This window comes from Coloeus monedula, assembly GCF_965178545.1.
Source record: "Coloeus monedula genome assembly, chromosome: 2".
In the NCBI taxonomy this organism is placed as follows: Eukaryota; Metazoa; Chordata; class Aves; order Passeriformes; family Corvidae; genus Coloeus; species Coloeus monedula.
Genome location: NC_138782.1, coordinates 48,987,675 through 49,009,832, shown reverse-complemented (window position 1 = coordinate 49,009,832; position 22,158 = coordinate 48,987,675). Strand labels below are relative to the sequence as shown.

Sequence of the window (22,158 nt, the reverse complement as noted above, 5' to 3'; positions counted from 1 at the left end):
AAAACATACATCCATCACACACGTCTGCAAAGAGCATACTATGTGCTTTTAGATTGCAATAATGGTTGCAGACGATCATACACAAAAATTCACTTACACTGATATATTTTCAAAACAAGTCCCAGATCCTTTTATTTGCCAAAGAGCAAAATAAATTCATTTTATATCCTTAATGAAAGTAATGAGACCCAATTGTCCACAGATATGCTTTTTTTTTTTTTGCTTAAATATTGGTCCCAACGATTTTTCATATTATGGGCTATGATACCACCACAAAGGAAGCAAAGGTATGTTGTGGGGCTGCTCTGGAGTTATGCACAGGTTCATTTGCTGGAGAGGGTCACTTCCTAAACAGTAAACTTCCTAGATTACTGCTGCCAATATCTAAAATGTAGTAATTCTGTTTAGCCTTCCTTCAGAACAGTGTTAGTCACTAAAGCGCAACTGTTCAGTTTCAAGAACTGAATTTTTCTATTTATCTCTATTTTTTGACCAAACATGGCTTACACAGACTAAATGTAACTTGGAGGGGGGTTAGCAGATACAGAGATGTATAAAAAAAGCATTTTAATACCTCATTTACCTGGATAACTGAACTAGAAAAGAAATAGTGTTGCACAAATGACAAATAAAATTAAATTTAGAGTAATGAGAAAGAAATATACATCACAATTAAACATTATAGAAGGAAGAATAAAAATTGCTGAGCTGAATGACATAATTTTACATTACCCCAGTTAACCCTCAAATCAAGTGTTATTTATTGTAAAGTCAGATAATTTTAATTGCAATTTTTATTTTAATTAAGAAAAATATTTTGAGAAACATATAATGCAGTATTTCAAGTGTAATATAATAAATGCACCTGCATTCCACTTAAAATCTGAGCACTGTTTTTTCTCTCAAGATATCTTTCCAATAATTTTCTCCTCCTATATTAATTTGTGAACTGCAAATTCATGATGCTAAATATAAATGCAAATATTAAAAACAAAAGAAAAATTTTCCTTCTTACCTCTCTACATAGATACTCTTGCTGGTTCCCAGAGCATATAAACTGGCCAATATTCTGTAACAAGAGACCTGAACATCTTCCACTAAAGAAAAGAAGAAAAATATATTTACAAAGAGTTTCTTTTTTTTCAATACATTCCCATAGAATTAAAATAAATTTCTTTAGACAATAACAGAATTTAAAATATAAAGATAACAAAGGCAATCCACAGAAATCACCTGCTAAATACAAAATGTCTTTGGGCCTCTGAGTACTATACTTTTTACTCAAAACTTCAATTTATTTCAATATGTTAACAGCTAAAACAGTAAACCTATTTCACTAGTGCACTAACTTAATGAAATTAATGGCATATCAATCCTTTGTATGTGGCACCTTTACAAATAGAACACCACTGTGCAAAATAAAGGTAATCCTGTTAAACAGATATTTAATTATTTTAATCACAGTTTATATCTTTTTTTTAATTTAGGCACTGATATCAACTAATAGCATGTACCTAATTTACAATTAAAATTTACAATGGATTAAAATCAATAAATAATCCTTTAGTCCATATGAGTATTTCACCAAAAGACATTTTAAAATTATTAAATAATTCAGTCACAAAACTGTGAGAATAATCTTAACATCTATTTGAAAAAATGCTTTTGTAATGCACGCTGCAGCAATAGGGTAACAACAGTATAAGTACCATCAAGAAGGACAACACACCCATTCTTGCCATAGATATCTTTCATAGTCTCTCCTGCAGTGCTATTATCATCCCTCAACATGCAATGAATGAAATGTTGTGAGTAAAACAGGGTAAGACTTGAGGGGCTGGGAGAGCCTACGAGATATTGTATCAAAGCTACGTGGCCTGGCCCTTTACTGCGCTGTGATTTTACTTCAGATCATCTTGGATTTAAGTGTTTTTACATCGTAACAGTAACCTCAGGTACTCTGCCCCACCTTTGTATGAGATTTCCCCCCATGGAGTAAACTCTGTAACTAGTACTTAGGTAAAAGCACCAGGTCAAGATACTTGTACAAATAAAATAATCTTATTCTTAAAAAGATGTAAAGAGAAGTTGTGTGTAAGAAAATAGGCTCTAGACAAAATAAATAGGCACAATTTAAAATAATTATTCTTTCTCAGTTCATGAATTCCAAATTTGGTGTTTTACACCAGTGTGATGTATGTAGAACAGCTGACTAAGAACGCGAACTTGAGTGATCAAATATTCAAAGCTAAATATTAAGTTCCAAAACATGGAATACTGGAGATCAAAACTTACACACGGCATGAATATGTTGATGCCTCAAAAAGTGGTTTATGATGAACAAATTACTTTTTCTGGATACTGTCACAGTCTCCTGAATTTTACAGAAATAGTTTAATGAAAAAAGTGGATGTTTACATCTCATGACATTCAAATCCATCAATAGAACTCTGAATTTTTCAAGAGTTTTTTTAATGCTATTTTAAATAATGCTTTTTCAAGATTCTAAAAAGAGAAAAAAATATAACTCAATAGTCTTTTCCTCCAGGTCCTTCTCAGAGATTTTCATAACTGAGTAACTGAGTCAGCCATAGAGAGCAGGACTTCCCCCTTTAGTGCCACCTGGACAGTGATATTTCTGTGAGTTCCTAAAATATATAAAATTACATCTTTTTGTGCAGACTTTGTTTTGTGTGCAAAGTCTGAAAAATTTTGGCTGCAAAATTTTAAGGTTGGGAAAATAAAGGACCACTGAATCTGCTATAACCAGAATCTATATACAGAAATCTGATATACAGGCTGTCATATACATTCCCTTCTCTGGTGTCTGAATTCTTAAGGAGCTCCTTCCACTTTTCCTTTTTCCCAAGAATTTAAGGACCTACCCAAACTCCCCTCTAACTGAAACTGAGTCAAGGTGCATGTATGATAGTGTAACATTCTTGTAGTATAATCTTATTTACAGACAGAGTAAAGACAAAGTAACTTGCACAATGTGAATTCTCACACATGAAGAAAGTCGCAGTAAATCTATGGTAAAGTTATAAACAAAATGGATCCTTCTGACTTTCTAATCATGGACACATCTGCTTTAATATTTATTCAAAGTCCACTAAAACCTGCAGACTGTTTTTGGTCGATTGGAGCAAATGTTTGATTAAACCGATGACAATTTTGTCAAAAATGACATAGGATTTGTCCTTCTCTAACAGAATTGAGGGTCTAGTAATGCTTTCTACATGACACTACAGATATTTTAATGGCATAGCCCTTCTACATACACACATGAATATACGATACATACATATCAAATCTTCCCCAAACTGGTGCTGTCCAATATGCTCAAACAATGAAGACAGCACTGGCAGGAGAGCAACTGTGGTATAATTGATGATTTGTGTAACTCCTTTTGGCTGGTTTCTGCTGTGTGTAAACTGGCCTTGCTTAAGATTTTCCATCGTTTTCTCCAGATCCTCAGCAGCATTGTCCAAAAAGGCTCTCAATGCCATCCTGACAGATTCCAGACCAGTTTTCATCACAGTCCTGTTTATAGCATGCAAAAAGAATGAAGAATATTCTATTAGACAAGCATGGAATAAAGCTTAGTCTTGGATTATATGAAATAAATAATAGAAATATGAAGAAATATCTTTCATCTTTTAACATTGTAAAATCTCTTCAGAGCAGAATAATTGACTGAAAACAAGTTTTATAGGTATCCTGCAGAACACAAGGATACTTACCGTTTTCCTGCCAAGCAAATAGTCCTTCAAAATTTATAAATTGATTCATTTGCCTTCACAGAGGAAAAAACCAAAAAGTGCCTAACAAAAGTAAAAATTAATAAGTGCCTGATTTCTGACTCCAGAGAGAGAACTGTCTCAAGCTAGAACTCAGAAACTCTTCCCAGTTGCAACAGTCACATTTCTGTCTCCAGAATAAGGGCATCAGAAAGAATGAGTAAAAACAACCACATCTATTAAAATCAAATCAATAAATTAATGAAAAAATAAATGCATTGGTTATGTAACTGTAGTATCATAGTCAATTATGTAAAGATATAATCCAAGAGAATTATTACCTAGTATTTTTTTTTACCTTAAATGATTTACTAGCTCAATTTAAAAGATCCTTTGTTTGAGGAAAGTATCCATTTAAGGCATGCATGAAATAAATCAAGTTGATGTTCTTTTGTAAATTGAAAATCAGTCCAATTCTTTTAGTCTGATTGTCTATTTTAAAGAGTGAATATATACAGTTTCAACAGCAATCTCTTTAAACTTTCATGTTACCTCCATGAATTCCTTTATCTCCTTCTGGAACTATTTTTACATCTCTACCAAGAGCTGAATTAGTGACCTTTACCTGTATCTGTATTCTGTCTGTGTGATAGCATGGACAATGGAAAACTTCAGACAAAAAAACCAATATACTGCAAAATAAAGGAGTACCATGCAAGAGCTGAGCCATATTAATGGCCACGATCATGACTCTACCCCATAGCAAATGGAATGTAAAACTTGTCCATAAAAGCTACTGCAAGGACACTGAGAAAAAGAACTATCTGCGCATAATCCAGCCAATTGTTTTGAGATTAAATGCAAAGTCAAAAAAGTTACCTTTAAATTTCCATGGAGGCAGTTTAAGCTATTATATTTTGTTTTACAACTGCAAAGATCTGAAAAACAACTATCAGCAGAGCTGGCTGACTTTACAGCAAATGAAAAGCAACACATTACCCTCCAATATATCAAGGCTGTCTCATCCATAAACCTCACAACAACAGCTCAAGCAGCTCAATTTAATATAAAAATAACACTGAATTCTATGCAAAGGTTTCGGGTTTTTTTCAAATTAGAACCTGAATTAATTTTGCAAAGAAGACATTCTACAAGACAGATTTACTGTATTCCATGTGCATTTAACTCCTGAAGTTTTTGATTAAACAGTGTAAGGAAAATAATAAAATATTTCTAACTTTATTGTGGTTTTGAGAAAGTCACATGATTAAAACCACGTGAACTAACAGCCAGAAGCTTCTGGACACCAGTGATCCTTAACGAAGTTTAAAGTGCAACCTACAAATAGTGTCAAACCCTAGTAATTGACCTGTCTAGCAATGGCAATTATTTTCAGCACTGTAACTTCTTGAGTGTTGAAATTCTGTAGCCTCACACAGGTAGCCCAAAGGCAACTGCATATTACTTTCCTCAGTGATTTTCCTTGTGCTTTAGAAAATACGATCAGTATTACCTCGCATCCAAGGTCTGCCCCAGTATGTGAAGACAGTTGACTATTGATGTTGCATCGTTTCCTAGAGAGGGAGGAAAATTATCCACCAATGAAGCTGAGCATAGCATATAGCTGATTGACACTCTGCTAACTGTACCTCTGGATTCAATGAAAGAGTAAATGACATAGCAGAAGAGCAACTGAACTTCTGCATAATTTCAACATTCAAGTTAAAAAACATGCAGTTTTTTTTCTTAGCCTTGTTTACACAAACGCAGTAACTAGAGGCAGTAAAGCATCTTTCATAAAACAGCTGAGGCAGTCAAGATGGAAGCACTTAAATGTGGGGTTAATTAGAGCTGCAGTGTATTGTCTGGTTTTCATTTGATTTCTCTAAGTTTTGCTTTAATTAATTCAAGTTTATTTGAACATTTATCTTCTCCCCCTCAGTAACATAAAAGCTGTGAACTTTCCAAAGTTGTTATTGCAGGAAGAGAACACTTACATAAAATGTCATTAAAAAAGTTAGTTCCCTGGTGTTCCCCATAGGCTGCAGCCATTTGTGGCTTAATTGGGTGTGGTCCACATGAATAACAGTCTCTGATATAATACACATATTCCATAATTTTTTTTCCCATTTAAGTATGTAAAAAGAGGACTTACACACAACAAGCCTTCTATGCACATGTACATCCCAAAATACTGTCAGGTACAAGCCAGCCTCTTTCCTCTACGATCTCTTTTTAAGTCCAGAACAGATGTAGGCTACACAAATTTGAACCACAGCCTGTTTTTCTAATTTACTTTTTTTTAAATGAAATTATGCAAAAATAAAACTGCCTTTTTTCACTTCTCTTTAAATTTTCCTGATTAAAAAAGTAGAAACAATTTGAATGTTTAAGATTTCTGAAAATACTTCTATCTGCATACAGTGGTACAGGGTACTATATTTTCTCACTGGTGGTTATTTCTTAAAAATACAAATGAACATACAACTAAAATTAGCAGTTGTTTCACTGAACTAGAGATTTTAAAAGATAAATTGCACAGAAGGTGTGGGAGGTTTGTTGCAGCACTGAGAAAGCTGTTCTGTGCTACCAAAATTAGGAAATATTGTTGTGATGTTCATCCATAGGAGATTAAACAAACCAGAACCACAGCTCCCAGGGCTGCCTCAGACAGGCAGCCCCACCTTTTTTCACTGGCACATGTGATCATGCAGTGGTAGAGCAAGCAGATAAGAAAGCTGAGGTGACCTAAAAAATCCTACCAAAATCACCACCCCAAAAGATTATGGATTTTTTTGGTCAGATCAAATTTTTTTCCTTATTATTTTATGCTCTGTTAATAGGAATGCCAGTGCTGACTAAAAGAGCACAGAACTGTGCTAACAGCAGGTATGGAGGGAAGTACTCAAAGCACACCAGACTGTGGATTAGACCATCACAGAATCATGGAATGGCTTGGGTTGGAAGAGACCTTACAGATCATCTAGGTCCAACCTCCTGCTGTGGGCAAGGACACATTCCACTAGACCAGGCTTGCTCAAAGCCCCATCCAGCCTGGCCTGAACACTTCCAGGGATGGGGCAGCCACAAATTCTCAGCAACCTGCTCCAGAATCTAATGGCTTACTAGAAATTTAAACAGCATAAAAATTGAATCAAACTACTTATACAAATTTGGTTTTTAAATTTGAGAAAATATAGATTAATATGCTCAGTGCACCAAAATTATTCACTAAAATCTTTCAATTTCTGCCCAGTAATACTAATGAAAATAAATCAATACAGTCTTCCTGATGTAGAGGTCCAGCTCTCAAACAATAAATTATTGTGGTCAAAATCTACTTTCACATTGTAAAAAAATAATGATTCCATGCTGAATTACAATTCCATAATCTCAATGACACTCATATATCAAATGTGATTAACTATTTAAGTTCACTCTATAAGACGTGCAGACTTAATTTCCCATTTTATCAAACTCCTATATTAGCTACATATTAAGCTACATGACTTTCACTAATGATTTTCATAAATGATACTGTATATTCAGAAGTACCATTCAAATTCACAGTAATATAAAATACCTATACGACAAAACCATATAGAATTGTGCTATTTGTTATAGCAAACTCCACACCGTCCATCAAAGTTATTATTGAGCAACTTTCACTCACAGAAGATGCCTTCAAAATGCACAAATAACTTTCTAGGCCCCAGCTGTGCTCAGTTATGAGCATTTTCTCCTCTTCTACACAGTCTTTGCTGGAATAAGTGAAACTGTCTTGATCAGACTTTCTCACATCATGCAATTCACTTGCAAGGGCAAACAAACTTTAAGGTGACTTTGACTTGAGTTATTAGGTCCACAGTAAACAACCCAATCATGCTCCATAGTCTCATGATGACCTTGTCATAATTCACGCAAAAAACTACTGTGTTGACATAAAGATTTTGTACTCCTTTTAGTTACTGCTGTCTTCTAGGAAAAGAGTTGAAAAACAAACTATAGCCATCACAAATAATTAGCTGATCCTATCTGACTTAACTCCTAGCACTTGAACCCAGCAAAGCAACAGGAAATAAACAAGCTGAGATGTGGAATAGAAAAGAACTTTTCTTTAGTACTGAAGAAAGTTATGTTGACTTTGGTTTTCAATTTCAACCATGACTCATTTTAGGGAAAAAAAAAAAAAGTCTGAAAACCAAATGCACAAATAACAAAAAAGATTTGCAAATTTTAATAGTATACCTGAGCTAGTTTATTCTTTGAAGAAACAACCTAGGGTAAAATTCAGAGCTTATGTGTACATTTGTGATATATTCCACCCTTCAGAAAAAGCTGCAACAATGCCACACAGCTGCAGAAATAACTCCATTCCTCCTACGATCTTTTGGCTTTAGAGGCAAATCCACTCAGCTCCTTCCAAAATATTTAAAAGTGATTATCCTAAAACACCTTCTGATCATTCTTCTCAGTTTAATGGTTTTCATAATGGTCTGTAAGCTTTTTAAACATCACACTGCTGCAGCGAGTTCCTTCCCTTCAAATTGAACTAAATATGTGGGAATTGAGTTAGATGCATGTTATCATAATCTAATTCACTATGTAATTACCCAATTAGGTATGTTCATGGATGCTGAAGTTTGCACTGCATCCATCATAGAAGCTATGTATGCATAGGATGTACTATTCCAACTCTCCTAGCACCACGGCATAAGAAAGAACTGCAAAGTAAATGACTGTGCCGCACATTGCATATAATGTATACACTTGATACAGTCTTCAAATTGACTTCAATTCAGTGATTTTCACATGGCATAAGACAAACACCGAGCTCCTGCCAAGGTCACATAATACCAGAAAGAGAGTATACATGCGTATGTGGAGTCAAGCACATCTGGGAATATTCAAGAATTCCACAGAACATAACTAAGCATTTCAGCCCACTTCTAATTTTCCTTGATGACTTTCCAATAGAAATGTGCAGTTCTGACTGTCAAATGTTTTTCCCAAATGATTTAGAATAACGTTACAAATCAGTAATTTTAATTTACTCATCAAAATTCTTTGATAGGATAATGAAACCCAAATATTAGTTAAGACACACAGAAAACTAAACAACACCCTCCCCCAAACTGAAAACTACAAAAGCTTTTTGTTCTATCTAATAAATTCTGTGATCTACCAATCTAAACAATAAGTGGTCTGTGTAGACCATGCATTTCAGCCATGCAGCATGCAACAAAGCAGCACTTAACACAATGCAAAAACGGCAAAGAAAACCAAGTGATGGCCATGCTAGTATTTTTCAAGGGTCTCCTTACCAAACAGTGAAATCCTATGCCTGACAAGAACTCCAAGTTTGCAGAACAGGCTGAAGACAAAAGAAAAATAAAAGAGAAGAGAAGGGAAAAGGAAAAAAATAAGGGGGGGAGGGGGGGGGACAAGAAAGAAAAAATAACAGCTGATATATGAGCAGGAAAAGCAACATGATGTCACGCAGAAAGAATCAATTGTCTGAGCAGAATGTGGGACAGAATACTAAAGAAAGAATTTTCAAGTGCATATCCTTAACAAACATGGTTAAATAAGCACATATTATAATTAAAGAAACAAACAAAAAAAAATTAAAAGCAAAGCTAATTAATATAAAAGCATTCTATACAATAACCCACAAGGAAATAACCATCAAAGCTTTAAAAAGTAAAATGTGGTCATTGTGCTATACAGGATACCACTGACAATTTGAGAACAAGAGTTAAGGGAATCAGATTAATTGAGGTATGTGATGGCAAATGTTTAACTAGCTCAATTAGGATCTTGTAAACTTGAACACAGCAAGAATTTCTTTTCAAATAAGTTTTCTCTTTTTAAATATTCCCTCTTACATGGTTTAAAACAATATGATCAATGATTTTGTTTCACATGTTTGAACTACTTCCTGTGCTGATGAACAGCACTCCATTGAGAACAAAGAAGAGCGTAATTTTGTGCTAATTCATAGAAGCAGGAGCAAACTGCCCTACCCAAATTGTCCTGGGCTCCAGATTAAGGAGGAATTAAATCTGTCTTCATAATCTGGTTTAGTGTGAGAATATTCATCATGAATGTCCATTTTGGTGTTATTATGTTATGCTGCAAACCCCTTCATCTGCTATAAATGACATGAACAATATCATGTCATTTTATTAAGCTACTTAAGTAATAGGCACACTAGCTATTTATTAGCCTCTGATTTAAAAGCAAAAGATACAATAAGCATGTCTGCACAGCCTATGGATGAGATCTGAACATGTTGTTCCATTTACAGACAAGAGCATGGTGTCAAATGGAAGCATTTATGTCCAGAATCACAACAGCCAGGTTAATGTGGTATTGAATCCAGCTAATTAGCCAGTGCACAGTGATCCACTCTAGAAACAGCAACTGCTCTGTTTTAGAAATGAGTCTGCTTGGTGCATGTTCAGGGATCTCTGTTCACTTTTTATTCCATGATGCAGACATAAACTATATATTCTTTTATGAGGACCTTGGTTCACCAAGTCCAACAGGCAAAGCTGTAGAGAAGCATGTTAGCATCATATAGATTTTTTTGTCCATTCTGGAAAAGATATAAATAGCTCACCAATCTATCTTATGTTCTGACATACAAATATTACTCAACTGACTGTACCATGCAGTAGATGCTATGTTTTCACAAAGTGAGACTGAAACTATTATCTACAGCATATTTAGCTGAGCTTAAATAAATAAGTCCAAATTGCCAATACTTCGATTGTTCAGAACCAATTTCATACAACTACAGTAGTACAAGAACTTGTAACATGGTCTACTGGATGAGAAATTCAAAAAACCCAATCACAAAGAGGTTGGTTACAAATACAACAGAATATAATGCCACTACATTTCAGGAAGAAGCCTGACCCATATTTTTTAGCAAAACAGATCTGGATTTACTGTATTTTCTGAATATGGAATAGTTGTTGCATATGCTAAGACTTTCACTGCATTATCAATATCCAAAACTATACTCTTCCATAGCATAATAAATGCAAGTTTATCTTCACTGGATAAGGAAAGCAGCCAGGAACTGCCCTTAGCTTGAAGCAAATTCTGTATAGGAGGTGCACTCAATAGGATTAGCTATTACTCATCCAAGATTTCCTTGTATCTGTTTTCTTCTCCTTGGCTGACACACCTGGATGGCACATAACCCAATCAAGTATGGCAGCAGCTCTGATCTTTTTGCAGGACTATATGTTCGGGAATCTTACACAGCTATAGAGCATATGTGCATAAATCCTGAATCTCTATGCAGTAGGTATGCTGATATATTTGACATATTCCAGAAGTAGGGAATTTATTGGCATGATTTAACAACTGTAAAAATACTGTTATGTAGCACATTGCAGACAGAAAAATAGCAGCTCATAAGACTGGAAAATTATTTATATGCACGCGTTTTGATACATTTTGATAGTTTTTATATCCCTTGAAGAACACCACTCAGATAAGCTGCCAGATCAGATTAGTCCATGAGACGACACAAAGTCAAGACAACCATTACTTACTTGTGCTTAATATTGTGCTAGAAATTTCACGCAGTATTCACACAACCTTGCAAGCCCTGAATGTCTGTATGACCACCAGTATTTTTGATGCTGTCAGCCTCAAAATACAGCAATTCCATATCGCATGGTTCATGCCCAAGAACAGCCAAGAAGGCAACCATCATACATGCCCACATTACAGGTATTCAAGAGGTCCTGTGTGAAGCTTGTAATCCCCCTCACTAAATGGGAAATGTGGATTTCAATTCAATCAGAACTGAAAACATCTTAGAGAGATGGTCTTAAAAAAAGTGTAACTTCAGGGAAAGAATTAAGTCAGTATTTCTGTGACAGTACTATTCTTATTACTATTTATGAAACTAAAGAAAGAATGCAACTCCCTTATTTTTAATTTTTGTGATGGACATTAATAATGATATTTATTGATTTAATGATATAAAAGTTCGGCTTTTAAATCTAACAAAATTTTGCAGGAATAATGATTTCTGTATATACCTTTTTCTAACAATGAAAACTGTTACATAATTGTTTATAGTCTGTGCCACAGACTATGCAAGTGCTCCACTGTTGGATATAAGGATAAACTGAAGTTCCCTGCATGCTAAAATAATCCTTTTCAAACAGCATATAATAATAGCTCTGTACTCCTCTCCATTTTATACAATGAATTTTCCTAACAGGGAAAGAAAGTGAAAAATCATTCATTTGTGTGTACATTAAAATATTTCCGTGCCTCCCACTTCTTATTCTCCCACAATCAACTGTTGCTCTTTAAAGACAAACACACATATGCATAGACATTAATATTCTTTTAAGCTTTACCTTGTCACCATTTCTTTCTCTTTATTAGAGGCATGGCCTCCACTTGTGAGAGGCCTACTTGCTGAAGATAAGAAATACAGGCGATGATTTTTAAAATACTGATCAATCAAAGGGAGCACAACCTGAAATTATATCAGAAAGAGTGGTTATCTCAGCACCTTCTTTACTCTGTTCTGTATTATGCTTTGTAAGTCACAACTAAAAAAGACAGAAGATTTCAAACAGATTTTCTGTTTTAAAACCTGTTTGGGTTTTTTCTTTAATAGCTATTCCTCTGAATTTATTTAGTATTCAAGGCACTTAATATGTTATCAAGAAAGGCAGCAGAAAAAAATTTTACATTAGCACTGGGACTTATCTGTGGGGTTTTTTAGGAGGAGTACAATGCAGAAAGTATAATTTAATTTTATCTTGCAATTTAAGATTTTTACCATCCACATAACCAAACACAACTATTACGCTTTGTTCCTTTTAATGTAGGTTTAAAAAAAATCACCTACAACTGTCAGCACCCTAAAAGCACTTAGTTCAAGATTTTTCAAATAAAACTCCCTAAACAACTTCACTTACTAAGGGCTTGTCCACAGAAATTTTCCTGTTTACTTCCTGTGGTGATTATTACTCAGTGCCCACTGCAGGTGTCAGCCAGGAGGAGATCCAAAATAAACAGCCAGAAAGAAAATATGAAATTGCTTCCTTTTTGGAGCACAAGAAAGTGGAATGCTAACTTCTGAGCCAATCAGCTTCACAAATAATACCACATGGAAGTAGTCTAAGGCATTGAAATTACAACTTACTGCAAGGATACCAGGATTAGAAAATGCTGCAGACAGTTGCCTTTTCTTATTCACTGATGAATTCAAAAGGCATTTTTGAATATGCAAATATCATACAAACTTTCACATGTGAAAGGAATAAGCAGATTTTCTTGGTTTATAATGTGCAAAATCATGACAGAAAAAGGAGAATTGTGCTGAGAGGAATCTCATGACTGTCAGAGGGAAAGGGAAGTCCTGCACTTGGGGAGGAGTAAGTCCAGTTACCAGCACACACTGAAGGCTAATCAGCTGAAAAGCAGTTTTGCAAAGAAGGACCTGGAGATCTTCAGTGGACAGCAAACAGACCATGAGCCAACAAGGCAATCTTACTTCAAAAGCAGCCAACAGCATCCTGGATCGAATTAGACAGAGTGCTTGTCAGCAGGTCCAGGGAAGGGGTTCTTTCTCTCTGCTCAACACTGGTGAGACCACATCTGAAGTGCTGTATCTAGGTTCTGGTGCTGTGTCTGGTTATGAGCTCCCCAGTACAAGAGAAACATTGACGTACTGGAGAGAGTCCAGCAAAGGGTCACAAAGATGATTAAGGAACAAGAGGATCTTTTAAATTACGAGAGATTGAGGAAGCTGGGACCCTAACCTGGAGAAAAGAAGGCTCAGGGAGGATCTCATCAATGTGTATAAATATCTGAAGGGAGGGGGTAAAGAAGATCGACCCAAGCTCTTTCCCACTGTGACAAGACCAGAGTCAACTGACTGAAACATGGTAGGTTCTCTCAAACCATCAGGAAGCAGTTTTTTTTACTGTCAGGGGGACTGAGCACTGGCACAGGCTGCCCAGAGAGATTGTGGAGTCCCTATCCTTGGAGATACTCAAAAGATGTCTGGACATGGTTCTCTGACACTGCTATGCAAAGGACCCTTCCAACCTCAGCCACTGTGTGACTCCGTGATGGAGACAACAGCATGGTTTTAAAATTAGAGAAATAACTACCATGACACTGACAAACACACAGCCATCTTCATTCCAGTAACTATTTCTCACATAAACCTGCCTGAAGACTGTAAAAGAGAAAAATCTTCAAAATTAGGCTAAGCGAGAAAACAGAAAATGTAGGGAGCTTATGAATAACATCATATGAATAGTTGCATAACATGGAGCAGGAAATAATGAGAATAAACACTATAGTCCTGTAATCTTCCCACATCTATACTTCATCCTACATTGCTTTCAAGCTATTTTTATTACTGCTGGTTTTAATTAATAAAAGAATTAATTAAACACAGAAAAACAGCACTATAACAATAACAGTCACTAAAAAATACGTTCTCACTTCTGTTACTCACTATGTTGACAAAGAATAAGCAAAAATATACCGTACTTTGGCAAAAAACTTGATTTCTTGTTCATATGGGAATTGCTCTCCTTTGCCTCTGCTGCCACCATCTGCAGAGAGAAGAAAATTAGCTCCCTGTGATAAATCCTAATTACAGTCTACTCTGCATTTTTCTTAGGAAGTGTACGCTGTACACAAATAATACTGGTCATCTTCAGATGTAGATTTAAGGTACCTCAAACAGTATATGCACTAGTTAAAGTAGCATTTTATGACAACCTCGTTAGAGGAAAAGTAACAGCAAATAAAATGCATAAAGAATAACTGCCCAAATCTTCATAAAAGTGCAGGCATCTTGTAGTCCAAAGAGAAATGGATGCTTTTGTGAGACAAAGATCTGGTGCTATGTTTATCTTTTCCTGTTACAGGTGACCATTTGGAAGCCTGAACTCAGCTTCTAGCACCTTTCTCCAGTTGTTCCCAGGAGAAACACAAATTAATGAATTTTCATTCCTCATTTGTGAACTTTGTACTAAAGAACAAAATTAATGGTTAGATCTATCCAACTGAAATTTAAATTTCTTCCCTCTTCCCTTACTACAAAAAACAAAATCTCTGTCAAAATAAAATCTGATACAGCTTCCAAACGATCATTTATTTATTTTATTTTTTCCATTAATCTATTGAGGGACTTGAATGGTATTTGTTCCACCAATGTTTCTAGTGTTTCAGTATTTAACCATTATCATTCTTGCAGTTATTCCAAATTTATGTAATTAAGAATGATGAAGCCATGGTAACCAAGCATTAGCAGCAGAAGTAACCTGATGAGTTATTAAGACCAGACTTTTGTTACTGTAAGTAACCACGGCATATAATAGCTCAAAAATGTGACAAATTTCCACATTAAAACTGTATTGGTTTTTAGAAGAGCATTGATTTATTCAATCTCCCTGATGTTCCTGTTACTGTCATTTACAGCATATATGACTAAGAGGCACAGTATATGTTACGTGTCATTGCAACTCCTATGGTCACAACAAAAGCTGCACCTGGCCAGTTTTTTTGGCTTTTACTGCTCATGTAAGAAGCTGACTTGGGTCACCAAACTTTGTATTTTTTTACCTTCACCAAAAGCAGATAAAGTTAAATCCTTCGTAGCACTGTTAACAAAACATGTGCCAGGTATTTGTGAAAGAACATTCCCATTGTGGGAGTTTGTTGAAGATGTTTCTCTACTCCCTTTTTCCAGAGAAAATTTCAGAACGGTACAAGTGACAGTCTCATTGGCTCTCTGAAAAAGGGATTACATGTGAATAGCAACTATTAAGGTGCACATGTGAGAGATTATAATTTTATGCATAAATGCAAGAGGGCAGCTAGTTTTCTTTTTCAAAGAATGAAAGTCATAAATTTTGGCTGTAAATTCTTAATCTGATGCATGAATATGAAAAACTGGAATGAATGGCAATTGCGTAACTCCAAAATTCATTATCTTCATCTACTACAGGAAATTAAGGGGAAAACTAGTCCAGAAATGTACCAATCTTTAAAAGGTTTTCTGGTCATTTTTATAACATCAGTCATCTTAGGTAGTAATTGTTTTGAAAAATGTGCAAGGGCTACTATACCAAACTCCAAAATGTACTGATGGGCTTCATCCACATATCTTATAAGCTGCTGAAGGAAACTGTAGGCAAAGCGTTTCTCAATGGAAGGCGTGTCTAATTCCAGGTCCTTAAGTCCTCTGTAAAAAGAAACGAGTAAATTTTTACACATGCAGAAGGACTCAAAGCCATTTTACCTCTCCATGTAGTCTGACACAATTTTCTCTAGTAATGATTATGTGCTTGTTAATATAAGAAAATTTTTTGTGTGTTTCATGTAGACAGTACTCTTACACTTACTTAGGTTTTGAGCAATTTGTTAAGACACAACTAGATTTCCCAACTAGAAGGTTAGAAAAAAAATTACACTTGCCAAGCAGAATAATCCACTATTATTATAATTTCTTTCCATTACTTGTAAGGCATTACTATCTTACATTTTCCTCCAGGGACTAATTCTTGTGTGAGGGAGTTTTGAAGCTGGAAAAATATTTTAATTTAAACAACCAAACTAGAAGTAAATCTAATATCCATCACTATGACTTTTCCTGAAAAGTTTGCATGCTAACAGAAAAGTTCAGAATAGCTATGTAGGATTTGTGAAAAATCAGAGGAAAACCAAAACAAAATGATGGAATCACTTTTCCAGCATGTTCTATCCATCTTAGTTACTAGTCTGATATAAAAAAAACCCATCTTCTTTCCACAAGAATGAATCTCCAAAGCGTGAATCCATGTCATGGGCTGACATCCCTAGCAACAAGCTGGCACTGGCATAAGCCTTGTTTATGCAGGATGAGGACTTAATTGATGGCACATGAAAAAGCTATTCTTAAACAGAAAGGGAATCAGTCACACCTCATCTCCCCCTGACTCATGCACCAAGTTATATTAGTACTCAGCTAGGTTGCAAGTTTAAAAAGTATACCTACTGCATATATACAGAATAGAACTGCCTGTGTACTGCACATTTATGATTTAAATTAAAATATTGATGATGGTAGGGTTCAGATTCAGAAAAAGAGATTCTGGAAATAAAACAGCTTTCTCAGCTGTCGATACAAATAATGGTATAATAATGTCTGCTACATTAAGGCTAGCTGATCAAGGACCTCCTCAATGCAGAAGTGGGTAATAAAAGAAAAACCACAAACCAGAAAACCTAGAGACACAAATCTGGTAGAAAAAAGATGAAGGAGACAACACTGGAGAACAAAAGTCTCAAGTTTACTAATTAAGGGACCATTAAGAAACTTCAGGGACAGCTTTGGAGAGGGCCACCTGAACTTTGTAATTCCTAAGAGGAAGGGACATGAGGATTTGGATTACTTGTACACAAACCAATGCTCAGTACACAAAGCAATGACAGAATATACAGTGGGGAAGGATCAAGAAAGAGCAAAGTGAAGAAGAGACAAAAACAGATTTCAAAATAACTGGTCACATGTAAACTGTGGCCTGTCAAATCAGTTGACTGACTGAGTCCTGTATCTCATCACTAGAGTTTGTCCTATATTCTTATTAAATGCTTTCATACCTGTATCTCTGTGCAGTGTCACTCATTATTCCATGTGCTGTCAGGAGTAAATGGTAGCTACTGGCAGGACCAGCATGAGTGGATACTAGGCCAGGAACTGGAGTCAGGCTTGGAGTATAGGTGCACCCAGGTATGTGACAAATGGGGTGAATGAAGGTCTCAAGCATCAGTAGTTGGGAGACACCACAGCTTTGGGGAACACCTCTGTGGGCCCCTACAGACCTTGAGCCCAGAGTGGCAGCTTCAGCAGGGGACTGCCATAAGTGCATTTGGTAGTGGCCATTGCAGTCAAACAGTCAAGGGCATAAAGCAGGGTCTGCAACTCCAGCAACTCCAGGAAGTCCCAGTTGCCTGCCACTGGGGTGGGAATGCTGTGTTCTAAAAAAAATTCCAGCTAATGCGAAGGAGCAGTGTCAGTAAGATGAGTGAGGGCTTCTGCACCAGCAGCTGGAGTGTGCCTGATTGCCACATGCTTGGCAGGGGCCAAGTGTTTCTATCTTCCCTAAACCCAGTTTGCATGGAGGTGCAGAGATCTGAATGGTCACTGTCCAAAGACAGCAAAGATATGCGAGCAAGGCATACATGGCAGAAAGTACAGTGGTGAGCAGACCAAAACCATGCATCACATCCTTTTTCGTTTAGACAAGGCAGTTGTCAAAGGTGCAGCAAGTACATTGAGTTTAACTTCATGGAAAGGCCTGCGTTTAACCAGCAGGGGAGGATGCAGACGTAACAGGAACTGGCTACTAGACGATGGGTGTGTCCAAGTTAATGCTCAGCTTATTATCTCTCTTAGCCTTCCACTCCCCAAAAAAACCCAAAAGCCACTTTTCACTTGTGTTTAACAGGAATAAAAGGGTTAGTGGAAAAGGAATATGCACTTCTGAATACAGCTGATAATTTTGACAGAGAATAAGGAAAGAAGCCTTTGCTGTCTGACATCCTTCTTTGTACATCCTACTGCATTGACGGGAAGTAAACTGAATTATTACAGCTACCCTGAAAGATTTTACCAAAATTATTAACTGCGGACTCTAGAAACAGGCTGGAATTCACATGTGATAGAAAAGAATGGAAGTAGGCAGATTTTAAGTAGATGTGCTGGGCTAATTAATTCACAATGATTATTTAAATTGATCTCAGTGACTATTTCATTCAGTTACTAATGTTCAAGGCATGCAAGGTGCCGATACGCTTTCAGCCTTTTCTAGTGATTCTGATTTCCTAAGTCATGCTGATGAGGCAGAAAAGCCTCCAAATTAACTAAAATTTTATTCATGCTACATTTAGGAGGTAAATACACCATATTAAAATGAATTATGCATGTTATTCTGCAGACTATTCACTATTATTACACTTACACTGTGGATTGCTTAAAAAGTTATTTTAAAATATCACTTTTCATTTCTAAAATATTTTAATAATACTGTAAATGAACTCAATTGAAATAAATGAGTTGCGTGTTTTAGAAATAAAACTGTCTTATCCAACCAATTGTCTAGAAATTCCTTTAGAAAGGAACATGTCCTTGAAGATGTGCATGAACCTGTAACTAAGACTTAATAATTCTGTCATTTGTAGAAAACTAATAAGTTCACTAACAGTTGGACACATGGAGACACACCAGAAAGAAAAAGCAGACTGCAATGTTGAGAAGGGAGGGAGAAAACATGTAGAGATTCCAGAGAACTCTGTTCATGTCTTCCAAAAACCCTGCCACTAACTCTGTAATACATCTCTTCCTTACAATGTTTTATATGAAGGAGCTCATCCTTATTCAGGTACTGAAACATAAAAATGATCATAGAGTTTTGTTTTGATAGAAGGAACCCCAACAAACAAACAACAACAAAAACCAAAAAGCCCCACCACAATCAACCAAACCACAAAACAAAACAGACCACTGAGGACTATCAGAAACCTTCTGTGACATTAATACTGAACAGAGAATTACCTGGAAACAACATATCCATTAATCTGTAGAAATTTCAGAATATCCTGTGCTTTTTCTCTATCCTTGGCTTTTTCTTTGGCTGTGAGTGTATCGTAAGGAACAAGAAGGGGATGGTTGCCTCCTCCTACTATGGAGCATCAAGAGAATTAAAAATTAAAGAGTTATCTGTTGACATGGTAAGTCCCAGTAGGTAAAAGTACTATCACAATAACACACAGCACATTACAGTAACTTCTAGTCAGAAATAACAATACACTTGTCAGTTCTTTACACAAACCTTAAAAAGTATTCGGATAGAAACTTTGGACATGGTTACACCAAATGTTAACATATTTGCTACAAGTACCAGCTAAATATGCTGAACCTATTGCAAAAACTCTTAACAAAAAAATGCTTAATTGTTACAAACGTATTATACCTACAACTTCATTTAATGAAACTGAAAATATTTCAATAAATAACACATCTTCTCCTAAGAAAACAAAGTTATAAACAAATGTACAGACATACACCAAGTCCTGCTTTTAAACATTCTAATGACAGGGTTCATCAAGTTTAGCAAGATATACACATATCTAAAAATATATTAAATTTATACAGTTCTACTTTATATTAATAAATTAAAGACAGAAAATTTGAATATGCCATTGAAACATGGTTCACAAAACGGTCCAGCAGGATCAAAAGAATGCTGCAAAACCAGAGGTAAACAGAATAAACTTCATTGTATTGCTTACAAAAATCTGAGGTATTGATATCTACTGAATGTAGATATTTAATTTGGAAGGAAAGTAACGCTGCTATTGTTAATATAAATACCTGCATAAAAAGCAGCATTCTTAGGAGTTCAACTTCTAAGATCACCATTGCCTAACATAACACAATAAATTCCTATGACAATTGCTCTGAAACCCCAGGAAACTGTAAAGGCCATGATCAGATTTATCTATGAAAAAACACTAAAGAAAGTCTCTAAAAATAGTAATATTTTTAAAAAGGAACAAATTCCCTCTGGAAAATATTGGAGACATATCACTGGATAATTTTTTTTAAGCTATATATTCTGAAATTTTCCATTAATTCTGCTTGAATCCAAGTACAGGCAAAATGATAACCTAGTGGGCAAGTCTGATGGTGGGTTAGGTTTTTTGTTTAGTCTGGATTTGTCTTAGGAAGTACAGTCTTTAACACTGGGATGATTAGATTTTACTCTCTTATCACCAACATGATTTAATTGTACCACCTAACAGCTGAAGACAGATATGCAAAATGCATGTAAGTTCACATTATTCTTCTGTCCTTTACACATGGGTAAAAAAATATTTCAAAACTGGCATATGAATATACTGGAGGAAAACCCTCACGCGGCTTTTGAAGGCCAAGTTTTGCTCAGCCGACAAATTCATCTACTTTTCACTCACAAAAACTCTTCATCAGAAGCCTCTCCTTCAATCACTTATAGCCACCTCCAGCCTTCTCATACTGCACACCACAACAAATAACTATACAGTATTCTCATTGAAGTGCTTATCACAGGCAAAATTCTGGTTTCAAAGCTGTGAAATGCAGTATATCCATTAAAATATCTCATCTTTCTGTAGCCTATGACTTCCCAAACTTCCCATCCTGAGGCTACTTATTCTGAAGAAGGTTTCAGAGAAAAGGAATAAAATAAAAACTATATTAAGGGGAATATAATTAAAGGCATGGCACTTATCAAAGGCACTTCCAGACAGAACCTTACTTTTTTATAAAACCTTAACTGCTATACCTTTTCTGGAATTTTACAACTTTTAAAAACCGAAGCACCGTAGAAAAAACAAGAAAGAAAAAACAAACAAGTTTGGTGCATACAGTATACAACTAGACACCTTCAGATAAGGTAAAACCCTAGCTTCAATCATGTGCAAATATAGTGTTATCTAAAAAAAAAATCAGCTTTAACACAAATAAAGAATTATTTTAACACAGAGAAAAAACAGTAAGTTACACAAGACATGAAAAAGCTTTTCATTTAGGTAAGCAGAGATCATGAAGCACAAGCAATTTTTATATGGAATTCAAGTATCTGCTCTAGGTTGGTCCACTTGTCAATTCAACACGATATGCGCAGTACTTAGTAAACACCTTTAGATCTACCTGCAATAAAAGAAGCTACACAAATGAAATCATAGTCCATTGGGTAATAGTCTGAAAGATTAATGCTACAAGGAAAATGGATTAATGTGGCTTAAATTTATTTACTACCTTTGTGTTTCCTTCCCTTGATATATCTGAACTGGTAAACTACTTAAACAAGAGCAGTTACACTTGGTACTATAACAACTTTCAGGCACTAAAAATCACAATCAAGAATAGATGCTTTGCTGTTTCTTCTTCGTCAATTAAAATTTGCTGTTCCTTTTTCTTCTTTTTAATGTCTTCTTGAATGCATAACCTAAGGTAGTCACAGAGAACTTAAAATAATGTAAATACCTATAGTTAACATTACCTTTTGCTTCAAGCTCCATTTTCTTTTTCTTGGCCCATATGTTATGGTAGTTTTCAGCCATCATCTCAGCCATAGCCTTAGGAAAATGGAGAGCTTAGTGACATGGGTTGAAATGATTAACTGTCAGGAAGTACACATTTCTGGTTGGTATTAAATACAAGTCTTGTTCTCTAGGAAGTTTAATACAATTACACTGTAATGGTTCACTGGAAACAAGTTTTTATTGAAAAAATATTATATAGAATTTGGGTAGAATTGGCATAGGTATAAGAGTCAGGAACCTGGCGCTGAAGAAACTCCTAATACAAAAAACAAGGAATGAC

General features: G+C 35.5%; 1 protein-coding gene across 1 annotated transcript in view; it reads right to left on the bottom strand.

The window, feature by feature from the left end:
- The window catches only part of RYR2 (ryanodine receptor 2), a gene marked incomplete at both ends in the record, with an annotated part of 390,473 nt that overhangs the window by 77,825 nt on the left and 290,490 nt on the right, over positions 1–22,158 (bottom strand). The window contains 9 exons of the mRNA XM_082276741.1: positions 1,016–1,097; positions 3,305–3,543; positions 5,254–5,314; positions 9,065–9,114; positions 12,134–12,255; positions 14,292–14,356; positions 15,878–15,993; positions 19,345–19,468; positions 21,836–21,911. Of these exons, the coding sequence (XP_082132867.1) occupies positions 1,016–1,097; positions 3,305–3,543; positions 5,254–5,314; positions 9,065–9,114; positions 12,134–12,255; positions 14,292–14,356; positions 15,878–15,993; positions 19,345–19,468; positions 21,836–21,911 (935 nt within the window). The remainder of the gene's footprint in view (positions 1–1,015; positions 1,098–3,304; positions 3,544–5,253; positions 5,315–9,064; positions 9,115–12,133; positions 12,256–14,291; positions 14,357–15,877; positions 15,994–19,344; positions 19,469–21,835; positions 21,912–22,158) is intronic.